General features: G+C 37.9%; 1 protein-coding gene across 10 annotated transcripts in view; it reads right to left on the bottom strand.

The window, feature by feature from the left end:
- Positions 1-18,896, bottom strand: part of LOC114007204 (AGBL carboxypeptidase 3) — a 24,447-nt gene extending 5,551 nt beyond the window's left edge. The window contains exons 1-7 of one of the 10 annotated variants that reach the window (XM_027770477.1): positions 18,327-18,875; positions 18,040-18,204; positions 17,338-17,444; positions 15,770-15,830; positions 13,874-14,059; positions 10,642-10,749; positions 1,207-1,345 (exon numbers count right to left, since the gene is read on the bottom strand). In XM_027770477.1, the coding sequence (XP_027626278.1) occupies positions 1,207-1,345; positions 10,642-10,749; positions 13,874-14,059; positions 15,770-15,830; positions 17,338-17,412 (569 nt within the window). In that variant the 5' untranslated portion in view covers positions 17,413-17,444; positions 18,040-18,204; positions 18,327-18,875. Of the gene's footprint in view, positions 1-1,206; positions 1,346-10,600; positions 10,750-13,873; positions 14,060-15,769; positions 15,831-17,337; positions 17,459-18,039 lie in introns of all 10 variants that reach the window. The other 9 variants (XM_027770480.1, XM_027770482.1, XM_027770476.1 and 6 more) reach the window with 9 other exon arrangements.
- Positions 18,897-19,161: the final 265 nt, after the last annotated feature.

Raw genomic sequence — 19,161 nt, 5'->3', positions numbered from 1 at the left:
TGGCGGGAGTCCGCCCCCCTAAAGTAAAAATCTCCAAAAAAAAAAAAAAAAAAAAAAAAAAGAAGACTGGAGCTTGGATGGGATGTATTGTCACACCCACCATATTTGTTTGACTTTGTGCAGTCAGACTTCCACTTGTTTTACTCTTTTCAAAACTCCTTGCGTGGTAAAATGTTTAATTCAGATGAGGTTGTAAATCAGCACCTTGTTCAGTTTTTTGCTGATAACAACAGGTCCTTCTATGAATGAAGGATTATGAAGCTCAGTGAAAGATGGCAAAGGTTATCAAACAAAACAGGCAATATATCACTGATCAATTTTTTTTCTTTATATAAATAAATGACCTTTGAAAAACGTAGAAAAAATATATCATGACTTTTCTGACAACCCAAAAATTCCACTAGAGTATTTTTTATATACATAAAAATCTTACCTGGTTATTTGTGTTTTTTTCTTTACTAAGTAACTTTCTAGACTATCAGCATTATGTACTTAGTTTATGTGTGTGTACATATGTATATAGTTATAAATATGTACCTATATATTTATATGTATATAAATGATACATATATTATATAATTATATATTGTATGTATACATGTACATATTTATAACTATGTACATACATACACACACACACACACACACACACACACACACACAGTTACAAATAATGACCTAGGAATAGAAGAAATAAATGTTGTAAAACCTTTATAGCTATTGAAACTAGGTGATGAGTATGTAGTAGTTAAAGTAGAATTGTGTCATTCTTTGTACTTAAAGCATTTGTTTCAATTTCTCCATACTGCTACAGGGTGTGTGTGCTCACCAGAAACTGAAAAAGAGAGAAAGTGAGAAACCGCTCCTTAGGAGGATGGCCACACTGCAATCTCTTCTTTTCCATTTTCTTCTTGTGATTTTGGGCAGTGTGTTTCTCAAGTCACCAGGTCAAGGACTTGAACCGTGCAGTTGGCCATGTGGGATCCAGCCACCTTAACCACTATGCCACCTGCCTGTCTCAATAACAAATATATTTTAATAGAAGAATTCTCTTGGGAGAGTTTATAGGCTACTCATACCAAGAACTATTCTATTAGAAAGTTTGAATACCATATGTATTATGACAATTAATACTGTCATATTGAAAATGTATAATATAATAAATAACTGATAGTCTAGCAGCTCAAAAAAAAAATTAAAACCTACACTTTGACTACCTTCTGTAGATTACCACTCTCAAACCTTGCTTCAAACATCAAAGTGTTGTCGCAATTATCCACAGGCTGCTGCAAGGGTGTTCGGTTGCCCCCAACTCGGGAATACACAAAACAGGGCTCTTTGTAAGCTGATGAGAGAAAAAGACCATAGCAATTTCAAGACATGTCTATGGCAGGCAGGCTATTCTTCATAACAGTCTTGAGTTAGGAATGGTGCAAGTATAAAGATTATGAATTTTAGAGTAATTTGATATGAATTTTTATAGGTTTATGTTGAAGTAAGAGCACCTAAGAGTATTTTGATAAGAAAGGAAATATCTAAAATAAATTTACCTATTTCTCATACTAAGAATATTCATCTTACTTCCAGTCATAATGAAGTAGATGGTCCTAAACTTGCTCTTCTACTTTAAATGTCAATAGAACTGGACAAAAAATATGACTTGCTTTCATTCACTTGGATAATAATAGAACAGAGCTATACAAGGCCTCTGAAACATGATAAATTATGAAGTAAGTCCAGGTTTAGCCCTTGCTTTCTGCATAGAGGTAATTTTTGCACTACAACTTAGGAAAATGAGGCTTAAGAATAGCCTAACGGAACCAGCAGATGGCATAGCCAGGAAAGGTTGTGTCGCTAGACTCCCACATAGTTGACTGTGGTTCGAGTCCTGGACCTGGTGGCTTAAACTCATGTCGGGCACATGTGCGCACGTGCCCAAGATCCTGAGAGGAGAATGGAGGAGAAGGGATTGCGGTGCGGCCATCACCCCTGGAAGGGGGAGTGATTTCTCACTTTCTATCTCTCTGTCTTTCTGGCAAGCTCATGTGCCCTATAGTGAAAACCCTCTCAAACAAAAAAAGTGAAAACCCCCTAAAAAAAAAAAAAAAAAAAAAAAAAAAGATAACAAAATATAAAAAGAATAGCCTAACAGTCTTGTTAAGGAGGCAGGATTATCACTTGGAGTTGCTAAAATTTGTGAAGCAGGATATCACGAAGAAACATGAAGAGAGGGCCTCAACAGTATAAATTGTGGTTTTGTAGTTCTTGGCTGAGGGCTACACAAAAGCAAAGACTGAGCCTAAGAAAGAGAGAAGATATAATAGTCTTACTCTTGGTTATGGGCCTTATGCCTAAGGTGCAGGCTTTCTGGAGATGCAGTGAAATCTCTAAGGTATTTCATGAAATGCTTCCATATTGGATATGTTGGAATTTCAGTATATCCCAGAACTAAATACACTCCAATATCTCAGCTCTACATTTTTTGGGGGGTAAGACACAACACAATTCGGCCAGCAGATGGCGTGGGGGTTAAGGTGCTAGATCCCCTCTGGCTGGATTCATGGTTTGAGTCCCAGACATAGCACCTTGAAACTCATGCTGGGCCTGTCTAAAATCTCAAGAGGAGAATGGAGAAGAAAAGACTGCAGTGTGGCCATCCCACCTGGGGTTGATTTCTCACTTTCTTTTTCTCTCTGGGAGTGCACATACAAAACTAAAAACCAAAACTAAACATAATCTAGATACCAACAGTATATGTTTCATAATGTCCTGCATATGATAAAAAAATTATGAAGCATTCGGAGAAGCAGGAATATATGATTCATAGTCCTCTTCCCCCACTACCCATATATATGGGGTTTTCAAAAGACCCCAAAATAACCCAGATTCATTCTTAGAGATTCATAGAGATGGACTAAATATATGTTCAAACACTTAAAGGAAAATTACAGACTAATGAGAAAACAGGTAAGTCATCTCAAGAAAGAAAGGGAAAACATAAAAAGATAGAAAAGAGCACTACTGTGGGCTGAGACTTTGGATTGTTTTAGTTCTACAAGTCCTAGAAATAAAGAGTACAATAAGGGCCAGCTGGTGATGTGACAGTTGAGGTGCTGCATCCTACACGGCCTTTTGCATGGTTTGAGTCCTGGACCTGGTAGCTTAAAAAATGTTGAGTTGGGGCCAGCAGGTGGCATGGTGGTTGAGGCACTGGACTCCCACATGGCCGACTATGGTTTTTTTTTTTTTTTTTTTGAGAGGTTTTTTGCTATAGGGCACGTGCGCTCACCAGACAGACAGAGAGACATAGAGACAGAAAGCGAGAAATCACCCCCCCCCAGGGGGATGGTCACGCCGCAATCCCTTCTCCTCCATTCTCCTTTCAGGATCTTGGGCACACACGCGAACGAGCCCGGCATGAGTTTGAAGCCACTGGGTCCGGGATGCGAACTGCGGTCGACTACGTGGGAGTCCAGCGACATAGCCATTATGCTAACTGCTGGTTCCCTGGCCGACTATGTTTTGAGTCCCAGACCTGGTGACTTGCTTTCTCAGTTTATCTCTCTACTTGGAGAGCACACATGCCCAATAGCAAATTTAAGAAATAATAATGATAAATAAAATTAAATAAATAATCCTTTAAAAAAAAAGTAGATGGGGCTGGCAGGTGGTGTGGTGGTTAACGGCACTGCACTAATAAATAAATAAATAAAGTAAAATAAATATTAAAAAAAAGTTGGGTATATGTGCATACATGCCCAAAATCATGAGAAGAGAATGGAGAAAAAGGATTGCAATGTGGCCATTCCTCCTGGAGCAGGCGATTGCTTACTCCCCCATGCTCTTTCTCTCTCTGGAGAGTGCACACATGCCACAGCAAAAAACCAAACAGACCAAAACCAAAACCAAAACCAAACCAAACAAAACAAGCACAATATCTGAAAGTTTTTCTGGGGGGGATGAGCTTACTTACTCACCATTGTATTCATATATTGTAACATCACTTTGTACCCATAAATATATATAATAATTTGTAAATTTACAATTAAAAGTAGGAAAAAGGCAAAAAAATAGGGATAAAGATGAAAGATTACAAGAGAAATAATCAATTCACTTAAAAAATAAATATCTAAACTGAAAGGCAGAGGAGGAAAGAGACATACGAATACCCAATAACATGTAGGATATATCTTGAAATCTAATATATGTGTAATTAGAATTCCAAAGGATAGGTGAGAAAAAATAGTTTGAAAGAATATCTGTAAAAACATACTCGGTAAAATGTTCTCAAAATTTTTGGAAAAAAGTTTGTTAACCTATGGGTTCAGGAAGCTCAGCAAACTCTGAGTACGATAGATAAAGATAACCAAATCTAGGTGCATTATAGTCAAACTGCTAAAAATGGCTACAGAGGGAAAAAAAAACACACACACCACATACAGAGAACAATAATATAAATTACACCTGACTTCTTATCAAAGACCACAAATGGTAAAAGACAATGGAACAGTATCTTTAAAGAAAAATGTCAGCCTAGAATTCAATATACATGGAGAATGTCTTTCAAAAAATGGTAAACAGGTTATTAAACAAACTTTCTGAAGGCATTCATTGCCAGCAAACTTACACTGAAAAGAAATGCTAAAGGAAGTTCTTTGGGTTGAGGAATAATAATGCCGGGTGGAAATTCAGATCTACATGAAACAATGAAAAGAAGAAATGGTAAATATATGAATAAGTAGAAAAGACTACTTTTTCTCATCTTAATTTCTTTAAAGAAAACTGACCTGTTTAAAAACAACAACAAAAAATTTAACAGTAATTTTAAATAGATTATGAGAAGGATGCATACTGTAATTCTTAGAGTAATCATATAAAAATAAGAGGTATGTGTAATAATAATAAACTAATTAAAATATGAAAAAATATTGATTAATATCCTAAAAGAGGTTACTGAGAACCAAAACCAGATGAGCCAATCAGTAAGACTGTAAAACCCAAACATATGTAAGGACATGAAATGAAAATCGGCAATACATTCTAATTGAAAGACAGAGATTGTCTGACTAGATTTTTTTAAGAGGCACTATTTGTAGATATACTATATATAATTTAACATAAAGATTGAAAGTAATATGGGGAGGGAGGGACTGGCAGGGGGCATGGTGGTTAAGGGCGCTAGGCTCCCACATGGCTGACCATGATCTGAGTCCTCAACCTGGCAGCTTGCTTTCTCACTTTCCCTTTCTCTCTCTCTCTCTCTCTTGTCAGATTAAAAATAAATGAATAAATAAAGTTAAATAAAAAAATTCTTAAAAAAATTATAGTTAAACCAAGTAAACAGTAAACATAAGAAAGCTGGCTATATTAATATGAAACAACAAAGACATGGTGTCATGCCAGAGATAAAAATAAACATTTCCTGGTGATGAAAGAGGTACTTTATTAGAATGACTTTAGAATAATCAAATATGTTTCAAAATAATGAAATAAATCTAGAAGAATTTTTAAAAGCTCACAAATTAGAAATTAACACTTCTTTTTCAAGTAACTGATAGAACAAGTACAGAAGAACAGTAAGAAAAAATATTTAAATAACTCTATCAATGAACTTGGTCTAACCGACATGTGCAGAACACTACACATTAACTATAGATTACACCTTCTTTCCAAGTGCATGTGAAATGTTTGCCAAGACAGACCTTGTACTTGGTCAAAAACTTAAGTTTTATTACATTTCAAAAGACCACAACAGAATTGAATTAGAAGTCAATGACAATAAGATATCTAGAGAATTCTCATATACTTGGAACACACACAACATATTTTTAAATAATCCATAGATTAAAGGAAAAAATCAAAAGGGCGTTAGAAAATATTTTTAAATGAATGATACAGAAAATATACAGTATGTTGACATTTGTGGGATGAAGTAAAAGCAGTGCTTAGGAGGAAATTCATAGCATTAAATGCTTACATATTCTGCTTAGGATGTAGGGCATTGGAAAGTGTAAGGAGTGGCTAGATCTGAGCATCATGATAGTGACCTTTAAAAACAAGCAGAGACATGGTCCTTGTACTGATGCTGCGGGCTATATATTAAAGGCTCTAGTGGAAAAGATGAAGAATACACAAATCAGATGGATATTTTCATCAGAGATATGAAAACTATAATGAAGCATCAAATGGCATGTGAGAAGTTAAAAACGTAGCAACAGAAATGGATCTGCCTTTGATTAGAGCAAAGAATCAATGAACTTGAAGACAAGTCAATAGAAATTGCTCAAGGTGAAGCATAGTTTTGTTTTGGTTTTTGTTTGCTATAGAGAGTGTGCACATGCAAGAGAGAGACACAGAGAAAGAGAGAGAGAGAAAGTAAGAAAGCACCCTACACTATAGGGGATAGCCATGCTGCAGTCTCTTCTCTATTGTTCTCTCAGGACTTTGGGCATGCATGCACACACACCCAGCATGTTTTTCATGCCACTGGGTCCAGGACTTGAACCATGCAGTCAGCCATGTGGGATCCAGCCACTTTAACCACAATGCCACTGGCTGCCCGCCCCCTCCTCCCTTTTAAAACAACAACAAATAATAACAAAAGGACACAGCATCCAGGAACTATAGGGCAATAGCAAATTGTCATGCATGTGATTTAAATTCCAAAAGAAAAAAGCAATTGAGCAGAAAAAATATGTGAAGAAACAATGGCTGAGAAGTTTCCAACATTAATGACAGACACCAAACCACAGACTCAAGCAGTTCACAGAACAACAACCAAGATAAACCCCAAAACCTATACACATTTAGGCATATGACACTTAAACTACTGAAAACAAGATGAAGAAAAAAATTTTGGAGGCAGACATAAAATAAAACACACATTACATATAGAGGAACAAAGATTCTAATTCTTGCAAGCTTCTAGCCATAAGCTATGCAAGCTAGAAAACAATGAAACAACATCTTTAAAGTGCTGAAAAGACAAAATTTGTCAACTAGAAATGCTATGCCCACCAAAAACATGTTTTGAAATAGAAAAAACAAAAACAACTAAATAAACGGAGAGAATTCATTTGCTGCAAAGGAATATTTCAAAAAGTTTTCTGGCAGAAGTAACGTGCTACCAGATAGATCTGTACAGAGAAATGAGTACTAGAAATGAAATAAACAAAAGTAGAGATAAAATTCATTTTTCTTATTTTTTAATTTATCTAAAAGATAACTATTTTAAAAAGTAAGAATGTTTTGAGTTTTTATAGCACATGAAAAAGTAAAACACTTGAAAATTATGGCACAAAGGGAGGGAGGAAAGAATTGGGAATATAGTGATCAGCAGTTAGCGTAACAGCTATGTCACTGGACTCCCACATAGTCGACCGCGGTTTGCGTCCTGGACCCAGTGGCTTAAACTCACACCGGGCGCGTGTGCGTGCGTGCCCAAGATCCCGAGAGGAGAATGGAGAAGAAGGGATTGCAGCGTGGCCATCCCCTCTGGGGGTTGATTTCTTGCTTTCTGTCTCTCTCTCTCTGTCTGTCTGGTGAGCGCATGCGCCCGATAGCAAAAACCTTTCCAAAAAAAAAAAAAAAAGAATTGGGAATATAATTTTGTATCTCTTCATGATATATGAAAGGGCATAGGATTATTTAAGGTAGTCTTCTACATTAAAGATGCATATTGAAAAACCTAGGGCAATCACACAAAAACTTAAAAACAGGTATACATGATAAATCAATAGTAGGAATAAATGGAATCATGAACTATATTCAAATTAATCTCTAGGAGGGCAAAAAATAATTTGAAAATAGAATAGAATAAAACTAGTAAAATGACATAAATAATTATCAGTATTTATATAAAACATAATACAAAGACATCGATTTTCAGAGTATATAAAAGTAAACACTTAACTATATGCTGTCTATTCCCCTGAATTAAAAAAAAAAGTATAAAACAGACATGTTAAAAGTAAAATGATATAAAAAGATACACTATGTAACAATAAATACTAATCAAAAGAAAGCTTGCGCAGCTATTTTAAAATTAAAGTACATTGCATAGATAAAGTTATATTTCTTTTTTTTTTTTTGGAGAGATTTTCACTGTAGGGTGCGTGCGCTCGCCAGACAGACAGAGAGAGACATAGAGACAGAAAGTGAGAAATCACCCCCCAGGGGGGATGGTCACGCCGCAATCCCTTCTCCTCCATTCTCCTCTCGGGATCTTGGGCACACACGCACACGCGCCCGGTGTGAGTTTTAAGCCACTGGGTCCGGGACACGAACCGCGGTTGACCATGTGGGAGTCCAGCGACATAGGCATTACGCTAACTGCTGGTTCCCTAAAGTTATATTTCTATGGTGGCATTAGCGTAAATCTCAATACATCAGTGGACCAGAATGAAATATCTAGACATAGACTCACTCATGTTGTTAACTGACAATAAATGTGGCTAGACAATTCAAGGATAAATTTCATTAAACTCTCAATTACTGAGTATACCACTGAATTCATTTTTTTTTTTTTTTGGAGAGATTTTCGCTATAGGGCGCGTGTGCTTGCCAGACAGACAGAGAGAGTCATAGAGACAGAAAACGAGAAATCACCCCCCAGGGGGGATGGTCATGCCGCAATCCCTTCTCCTCCATTCTCCTCTCAGGATCTTGGGCATGCACGCACACGAGCCCAGCGTGAATTTTAAGCCACCGGGTCCGGGATGCGAATCGCAGTTGACTACGTGGGAGTCCAGCGACACAGCCATTACGCTAACTGCTGGTTCCCAGTATACCACTGAAATCTTGACAAGACCCTGACAGATTTACCTCAACTATTTTTATTATTTACCAGATCTTATTTCAGTTAGGTTAGCCATGAAAACAGATGAAATCAAATTTAAAAATCAGATGTACTTCTCCTACTCTAGTTGTTTAAAAATCAGTGTGATTGTATGATTTTTAAAATTACTGTATAGTAAAAAATTCCTGTGAATTTCACTTTTTCTTGCTAGCCCTTTAAATAATCTGCATAGTATCCCTGGCAGTTATCTTTAATAAAACAAAAACACTCTTAAGATCTCATGCTCTAATGGTAAAATTATGCAAGAATCCCATACTTTCTCATGGTGGTGTTTCAAGAGCAGTAGAGTTTACAATACAGGCTGAGACAGTTTATTAGCACGTTCTATCATAAAAGCAAACTTAAATCATTGTATTAAGAGTTCTCAAAGTACAAATACTGATCTTGCATGTTAAGAACACTTTCCTGATAGGGCTAACAGGTGGTACAGTGGTTAAGGTGCTAGACTCCCACATAGCCAACTAGAGTTCGAGTCTAGGATCTGGTGGCTTCAAAATCACACCGTGTGTGTGTGTGTGTGTGTGTGTGTACGTGCACACGCGCTTGAGCAAAATCTCAGAAGAATGGAGAAGGAATTGGGATGTGGCCAGCTGCCATGCAGGGTGATTTCTCACTTTCCCTCTCACTGTCTCTCTCTTTGGCGAGCACACACCCCTTATGGCAAAAACCTTGGAAAACAAAAAGAAAAAAAAAAAGAACACTTTCCTGGGATATGATCTTAGATTTTATTTACAAGGTGAAGTAATTTTCTTCTTTTAATGATGAAAATCCTAAGAAATACATCAAACAGAAATGAAATAAAAAGAAAAATGTCTTGAGCTAGCAGATGGCATGGTGGTTAAGGAGCTGGACTACCACATGACTGAGCGTGGTTCAAATCCTGGACCTGGGGGCTTGAAAATCACGCAAGGCCCTTGTGCATATATGCCCCAAATCCTGAGAGAAGCATCGAGGAAAAGGGACTGAAGTGTGGCACTGCTCCTGGGGTGGGGGCAGGGGGATTTTTCACTTTCCCCTCTTGCTATCTCTCCAGCACACATGCCTTATGGCAAAAATCTAAAAAAAAAAAAAAAGAAAAAAAAAAAAAGAAAAGTATCTTAACAACTTTATGGACATGAGCTGTAGATGAAGAGGAAACAACAGCTGCAGTCTGATCCACTAGATTTATCTCAGCAAACTGATATAAAGTATAATTTATTCTAACTCTCCATTATATTGGCCAACATGTTTTCTTTTGAAGTAACTCAGCATAAACAGGAGTATATCTTTTTTTTTTTTTTTTTAATAAAAATCCCTAAGGTGCCTTGGGGTTGATTTCTTTCTTTCTTGTTTTTTTGGAGAGGTTTCTGCTATAGGGTGCGTGTGCTCGCCAGACAGAGAGAGAGAGACAGAGAGACAGAAAGCGAGAAATCACCCCCCAGGGGGGATGGCCATGCCACAATCCTTTCTCCTCCATTCTTCTCTCGGGATCTTGGGCACTCATGCACAAGCACCTGGTGTGAGTTTTAAGCCACCGGGTCTGGGATGCGAACCACGGTCGACTACGTGGGAGTCCAGTGACATAGCCATTACGCTAACTGCTGGTCCCAACAGGGGTATATATTCAAAAACATAATTAGCACTACGTCAACAAGTGAATCAATACATAACCAAATATCTTTATGGGATTGGGGACTTTTTGATAATCTGAAATTTCTACTATAAACAGCAAAACAAAAGTAAGTAAGAGATTAACCCAGATACCAAACAATTTTTTACAGCAATGTGTCTCATTATGTGCCCACCATCTTCAGCTAGATAAACCACAGTATCTTCCTTGGAGTTCAAATAAAGGGGTTCAGTTTCTAGGCCTGTTGGGATATATACTGGCTCAGGAAAGGAAGGAGTCCAATCTAGAAATAAACCAAGGAAACATTTAAAAATTATGACTTAATATAAAACAGGACCATTTTATTATATATTTTCAAATTCTTCATTGATTCCTCTAGGCTAATATGGAACTGGATTTTACCAAAGTTTCCTTGGATGTAATAATGAACATTGTCATACTATATGAATTTTCCTTGGGTCAAAGTCTTCCCCAGAAGAACAGAGACTGTACTTTGCATTTACCATGAGTCACATGAGTACCAAGTCAATACTATTTGTGCCATTGTGTCTCATGAATCAACTTGTAAAGTTTCTTTGTCCTTCAGCTCCTTTCTCCATCGGTCTTAGGACTGGCTCAGGAAAGATAATATCAGAGACCACACTGTATCCTCAGGTTTACATAATATACTGCATTTTCTTTTAAGAAAAATACAAAACTCTCATGAAAAAATAAGACTCCTGAGACCCTGGCTGCTAGTGTAGCAGATAGGCCTAGACATGTCTGAAAATAGCTTATTATCAAGCTGGAACACATGTATAAAAAGAAGTTTAGAATGTTATCCTTGTAAGATTATTAAATATTTTATTTTAAACTTTATGTTTGTGTGGTATTACCTTTCCTCCCAGTTTTATTTCATTAATTTGTATTGAAGTCTACATTAGCAAATACTATTAATAATAACAAAATATAGATTACTCAGAAGTTCCTAAATGCATATTTACAAAATGTCTTCATAATGCCAAATCCAAATATGTGGAATACATTCATCTGTATTCTATTGTCCTTTTATGGGAGAAACACATACCAAAACCAAACAGCTCCCTGGACAGATTCAACTTTTTACAGCACTGACTTAAAAGCTTAAGTAGTCACAATGGACAAGATATTCCATTTTGTGCATCTCTTATTTAGATATCATAGAACTTTAAAAATTTATCCTCAAGTTAACCTTTGGTTGATCCCACTTGATCACTGATATATGATATCAATTCTAGTGGATTCATAAAAGGAGTGTTTAAGAGTCACACTAGAAACAGTGAGGATTTTCTTTTCCTGCTCCTTTTCATTCCCATAATCACAGATGTGCAGTGAGGAGACTGAAACAGAGCTGAGATACAAGAGAGTTTGGAGGAAGGTTCAAATTCAGTGGCATGACAGTGTTTTCTTTCTTGACCTTTTTCTTTCTCTAGTGCTGGAGTTAAAAGGAGGAAAGGCTATCAGAGGAATTGGGTGGGGCTGAATGATGGCACAGTAGTAAAATGCGAAGCTCTGCAAGGCTGACCTATGTGGGATAGTTCTTTGCTCGCATCTAAAGACCTCCCAGAGTGTGCCGCGTATGTACAGCCCATGATTCGGGAGATTCCAGGCTGGCTGAGGCTGAGGGTATATTGCAGCGCTAAAACCCTGCTGGGGGTGCTATTTCTCTCTCTGGCTTGTGGAAGAAAAAAATTAACAAACTTTAAAGAAAAAAAGTAAGGGAGGGGTGGGGCTGATGCTATGGGGACCAAAAGAAGAAAAAGGGAGAGATTTCCTATACTGCAGAAGATAAATATATACCCAAATGCATCTTGCTAAAGAGATCTTTACAAATATATAAAGGGATGTTTGTAAGTACTATTAAGCATAAACTCTTTAATGTATTTTTACCCAATAACTTTAAGATTCTTGGGGGGAAATTAACTTTGTCTTCTATTAACAAAACTCAGTGTTCTCTTTCTCTCTACATATAGATACATGCATACATCTATATGTATACATCTATGTGTGTGTGTGTGCACGCGTGTGTATCTGTTCACCAGCAATGAAAGGAAAAAACTTGGTTTTTAAGAACTCCTAAGTAATTCCTAATTTGAGTAGATACTATAAAAAGTCTAGACAATCACGGTAAGTACATACAGTTTGAAGTTGTTTTAAAGAATTATTTATTTAATTTTATTTATTCATTCACTTATTTTAATTTTACCAGAGAGATGCACACACAGAGATGGAGGCAAGCCACCAGGTCCAGGACTTGAACTGTGGTTGGCCATTTGGGAGTGTCCAGCGCCTTAAGCACCATGCCACCTGCTGGCCCCTATGGTCTGAAATTTTATTCACCAGTGAATGTAAGTTCTCTTCCTGGAATAATGTATGTACTCTGAGTTATAATCAACGAATGTGAAACAGCAGTGGCAGTGAGAACATGGTGAACAACGGGAATGTTTCTGCCATGCTGTGAGTGAGCCGGAGAGATAAGGCTGTAAACTTTGAAAGACAGAAAAATAAATTGGGAATGCAATATACAGCAATGTAAAGACATCCATTAAAACATGCACTCTTTAGTTTCATAAATGTCCATTAAAGGAAAGAAAGCAGGGAAAGGAAAAAAAAGACAAAGGGGCATAAAATGAAAATAGAAGAACAGAAATGAAAAAAAGGAAAAAAAAAGAGACAAAGAAGGATAAAGATATATAAAGAAAGACATAGAAGGGGGGAAAAAGGAGAAAGAGAGGAGACCAAAAGAGCAGGGTTGCCGATCTCAGGTATTCGAGCATAGCTTCTGTCTGTGACCTCACTCTGCACGTTTGTGACTGGAACCCAGTCATACTATTTGGAAGAGTTTAGAATTACTAAAGCTAAGGGCCAGCAGGTGGTGTGGTGGTTAAAGCGCCGGACTCCCACATGTCTGTCCACGTTTCGAGTCCTGGACCTGGCGACTTGCTTTCTCACTTTCCCTCTCTCTCTCTGGTTAAATTAAAAAAAAAAAATGAGAATGAATAAAAATTAAATAATTCTTTTAAAAAAAAGCATTACTAAACTTTTAGGAGCTAAGCACACACTTTAAACCTCTCTGTTTAAATATGTGGGGCTACTGAGCCCTGGAAATGTAGCTGATCTGAATTGAGAGGTCTATAAATACAAATGTGCCTCAGATACTATACAAAAAGAAAGAATGTGAAATATTTTAGATTTAGTTGGGTTAAAGTAAATAGATCTTTAAAATCAACTTCATTAAAAGGATTTTTCCTTTTAAATATGATTCCTAGAATATTTAATTTTTCATATTTCTGTTGGAATGTACTGCTCTAACACAAATCTCATTAAAATCAAGGTTGGGAGAGCAAATCTGCTAATGTCTGAATTTCCTCAAATCGTTAAAAGCATACCAATATGCTGGACTTTCTCATCAATGACTTCACAGTGGTATGGCCACCGTGTTGGGCTCAGTGGACCAGAAGAAGAGACACCATATAAATCTCGTGGTTCACGAAGGCGTGGTACCCATCTCCCCAGCTGATATTCCAACAGTATCTGTGTAGTCCGGGGGAAGAATGGGTCACCAAAACAGTCAGCTAAAAAAAAATTTCAAACACAATCATTAGTGATAAGAAGGAAAATCCCAATTTTCATAATTTCTTATAGTTTAATTTTTCCTTCAGACACTGTTCAATTTGTGAATATTATTAAAAATACTTTCCAATTCATAGTGCTTTTAATGAAAGTATGAATGAAATTTTGTGACAAGTGATCTTAACTAATGATTGTTGACCTTGGATACTATTAATTTATGCTAAGTGCTCATTATTACTCTAAAACATTTGTGTCTTACAACTCTTGTAGCATACCATCTACTTATGATTTTTTTCTTTTCTTTTCTTTTTTTTTTTTTGAGAGAGGGTTTTGCTTTATTCCCAGGCTGGCCTCAAAACTTGTCATCCTCCTGCCTCAGCTTCTGGAGTAGCTGGGATTCTTGGTGTGCAGCACCACCTCTGGCCTTACTTTTGGTTCTTACACTTAATCATAAATACTATTTAACAGTTAAATATACTCACTGATTGTAATTCCCCACTATTGATAGGAAGTATAATCTCAAAGTTTGCTATTGAACTTTAGGTCACAATTTTTTTTTTCTCAGTTTTCATTCTAGGATCACTTTGATCCACAAAGAATATAATGGGGGCAGTCCCAAGCAGGCAGTGCAGTGGCCCTGTCTCTTTCGATAACTCTGTGTCATCAATTTCATCAGCTCTAGATAAAACATGAAAACTGCCTGAGAGGTCTGGAAAATAAGTAAAATCAAGGTGATTAGAGAAACGTCCCTAATACACTCTCCCACAGGAGTGTGAATTCATTCCCCTTGGTTTCTTATTGTTTTGCCCTGATGGCAGGTCCTATTCACAGAGCAGTCTAGTGGCTCAAATGGGTAAATCTCATATAGAAACCCAGTCTCTCGTTAAGAGAGGAACCAGGAAAAGGGGTCCTCATAATGTGGAAGGAATAGGAAAGGGCAAAAGAAACCAGGAAAAGGTGCCTCCTAATTGTGTGTGTGAACCCATAGAAGTCAGCCTACTTCTGAGCTCTGCAAGCAAGAAGACTAAGACTGACATTTGAACTGAAATTTTAACTGCATACACACAGCCTGAGTTCAACCCTTGAAATACGCATGTGCATGATAGTCCCAAACCAATGCAGGAAAAAGTTAGAAAACTAAACCTGGAAAGCAACTGTAGGTACCAGAGACAATGTGGGAGGAGGCTGGGAAATTACAGAGGGTGAGAAGGAGGGAATCAAAATAGAAGCAAAACAGAAGCAAAACATATAAGAAACAAGAAATGAAAAATTATTTGTTGAAGATAACATGTATGATAATATCTTTGAGCCAATATAGTGTATTATGGAGGGAAAAACTCATTTTGTATGCTGCAATGATATACAGTGAATGAGTGTAAAATAAATAAATTTAAAAAAAGAAAACTAAACAAGAGATTTGAACTGTCTATACAAATGTCAGAACTCCTGAACTACACTGGCTTGGGAAAGAACCCTACGATAGCAGACTTAGGAGAGCTGAACTATGATTTGAAATACTATCTTAAACTAACTGGGCTGATAACCTGCTAGATGGAAATATATTGACACTGCCCAGAACAATTATTCACTGTTACTAATTCTGACTTTTCCTTAGTTTTATTTTAATTTTTTATCCACTGAAGCTTTTTTTTTTTTTTTCCACTGAAGCTTTTATGATAAAAGGGAGGAAAAATATATGGGTAAGTTCAAACCTGTTAAAAATGTACACCGATGAAGATCTCCACTTACAATTTTCACGAATGTATCCTCATCCTAAAACAAGAGAATTTAAAAATATGTACCTCTTAAAAACCAAAGGTTTCCAAATCTGGAAATTTTTTTTTTACTACTTGGGAATTAGTGTATGTCTCTAATTTTTTTTTTTTTTTAAGAATCATTTATTTTTATTTTATTTATTCTTTTCATTTTATTTTAATTTGACCAGAGAAAGACACAGAGAGAGAGAGCGGGAAAGTGAGAAAGGAAGCCACCAGGTCGAGACTTGAACCGTGGTCGGCCATGTGGGAATGTCCAGCGACTTAACTGCCATGCCACCTGCTGGTCCCTATGTCTCTAATCTTTAATAAATGAGAAACAGAAAGCTAGAAATCCCCCCTTCCCCTTCCGGGGAGATGGCCATGGCACAATCCCTTTTCCTCCATTCTCCTCTCGGGATCTTGGGCATGCACGCACACGTGATCAGCATGAGTTTAAACCACTGGGTTGACTACATGGGAGTCCAGCGACATAGCCATTACGCTAAATGCTGGTCCCCCCAATACTTAGCATATTCTGAAACCTTAAAGTTCATTATTTTCCTTCTTCTAATGGGTATGATAGTAATGACTATATCCTTACGGTTTAAACACTCTTGATAAATTTGGAAAACTAATTTAAATTAAGAATAGAAGCAAGCAAGCAAGCCCGCCAGTCTAACAATATCTGAGTGACTTTATTTTGAGACCTTACCTTACATACATAATCTGTTAAATTTTAATAAAATTGGAAGGAAATTGCTCAGAAAACAGTACTAGAACCACACAAAATATTTAAAAATACATTTTCTTCCAGGTCTTTTCCTTTACGACATCACAGCAACATTAAATCTATTATAGTGATACATAATAGGGGTAGAAAGTAAGTGGTTCTAGTATACTTACGATATAAACAGAAAAGAATTAATACACAGAAGAAAGTAAGTGGACTTGAGTCACTAAAACCCTGATAATGATAAAATACATATTTTTATAAAATCCAGAAGCTTTTTTTTTTTAAGTAAAAATATTTTATCAAGAAAGCAGTATCAATAGTCTCTCTTTCTAGATAGGGTATTCTGCACACCATCATAACTTAGCTTTCTTTTTCTTTTTTTTTGGAGAGGTTTTTGCCATAAGGTTCGTGCACTCGCCAGACAGAGAGACAGAGAGACAGAAAGCGAGAAATCACCCCCCCAGGGGCGATGGCCACGCTGCAATCCCTTCTCCTTCATTCTCCTCTTGGGGTCTTGGGCACGCATGCACACGCCCCTGGCATGAGTTTTAAGCCACCGGGTCTGGGACTCGAACCGCGGTCGACTACGTGGGAGTCCAGCGACATAGCCATTACGCTAACTGCTGGTCCCATAGCTTAGCCTTTTCAGCGTATTTCCCAACTTCAAAGAAAATGAGTTAAACACCTGGTAGACCGTTTTTTAGAAACTGATTTTATATTCTAATTAAGGATTTATGTTCTATAACAAATTTTATCTCAAATTAAGTAGAATAAAATTAAGAAAACATACTGATTCATCTTCATCACTGATTGTTCTATCTGAATAGTCTTCCTTCTCTGAGTCTTCTGACATCTTTTCCAACATTTGCTTGCAATTTCTTTCCTTATGTGGGTAGGCTGTAAAACAATTTCTAAGGAACTTATTTGACAGCTTTTCTTTTTAAGCTACTTCTGTTACACTGAGTATTCAAAAGCACTTTCTGTTTCTATTGTATCTAGTGAACAAAGAAGTGCTCTCTAAACATGAAATTAACTAGGATGAGGCTTTAGTTAAACCTTCAGTTTCAACGATTTGAAAAATTTTTCAGTGACAAAAAGACAAAAATCACAATAAAAGACAAATCGAGTAAATAATTTAATTGAAAAAAGAAATTTCCAGAATACACAGTCAAGTGATTGACATTCTATTATATATATATATTTACAATGAAATACTGCAGAACAACAGCAAGTTTATAATGATCTGCGGTACTAATCGATAATGAATCAAAGAAAAATTATGGTTCCTTATTTTGGTAATGAATTATGGCAATATATTAGTTTATGAAATTTCTTAATATTCCATTAACCAGAAGTTCAGGTTACAATAGACTTTTCAAAATTTTGATTAATATCGTTCTGTATATAACTGTTCTAATATTCGATTGCATTATTCTTACTGAAATCACCAAAGTGTTATTGGCGATGTCTATCACCCATCCTATGCAATTACCTTCCCACGTGACGGTTATTAACACAATGGGATAATTGAGATTCCTTAAGATTCTAGTCTGTGAGAGACCAAAGGAAGGTATAGAATCTATAGGTTTGTGCCGCTCCTCTCTTCAAAAACCGCGTTTCGAACCGTGGACAGACTCTCCATAGCAAGTTCCTAAAACTGCAATAGAGAAGACTGCCTCAGGGTGACACTTTCGGTTTTAAGAGTGACATTTCAGTCCCGGGATCGCAACTCGAAAACTGGGTTGGCTACCGCGCACAGGGGCACACCGTCGCGCGGACCTGCTGCGGATAAACCCTCAGCTTCGGGAAAGCCACACAGCTGTTGAAGGCGCTGGGCTGCGTCTACCGACCGGCCGTGCGGGCGCGCGCATGCCCCGAAGGTCGTGGCGCCGGCACGCTGGCTTCGTTGGGTTTCCTGGTGGGAAGCAGCATGATCAGATTAAACTACGACGCCAGTCGGCACCGTCCTCCTGCCACACTCACTTCTTTAGGACCGGGCAATGTGGGGAAGAGCTCATTTTTCGGGGGGCTGTCTCGGTGCGCTCGCTTCCCGCAAGGGCCCCGCCTCCGAGCTCGCTATGCTCCTCGGCACTTCACCACTGCGACTCCGCCGGCCTCTCCCGCCTCGAGTCCTCGGCCAGGACAGTCGTCTCTTCGCGCGGGGAGAATATCTCGACTTCTTCCGGAGATACCCGGGGTCCAGGGGCTGAAGGAGCGCTACTGTGGCTGTATAACCCCCCGTTACTGGGGTAACGGGCCCACCCTCGCGAGACTTCGGGCGGCTGTAGGTAATCACCTAGCAACAGGGGAGCCCAAGGAATGACGGGAACTCCGGGCGGAGTCGCAGGACGGGCGCAGAGACGAGGCGGGACTTAGAGCGCTTTGGCGGGAACTCCGGGAGTGGGAAGGGGGCGGAGCCATTCTACCCTCGGTTGTTTGCCAGGACCCTTCTCAGAGGAGCCAGTAAAACGATATTGGTTAAGACTTGTGCTTTGGGGACCAGCAGGTGGCGTAGCGGTTACGTCGCTGGACTCCCACGTGGCCGATGGCTGTTTGAGCCCTGGACCCCGTGGCCTCAAACTCAAGCCGGGCGCGTATGCGTGTGCATGTGCAT

This window comes from Tupaia chinensis, unplaced genomic scaffold, assembly GCF_000334495.1.
Source record: "Tupaia chinensis unplaced genomic scaffold, TupChi_1.0 Scaffold000140_1, whole genome shotgun sequence".
In the NCBI taxonomy this organism is placed as follows: domain Eukaryota; kingdom Metazoa; phylum Chordata; class Mammalia; order Scandentia; family Tupaiidae; genus Tupaia; species Tupaia belangeri.
Note: the sequence above shows the minus strand (reverse complement) of the source record. Positions and strands in the feature narration are given on the sequence as shown.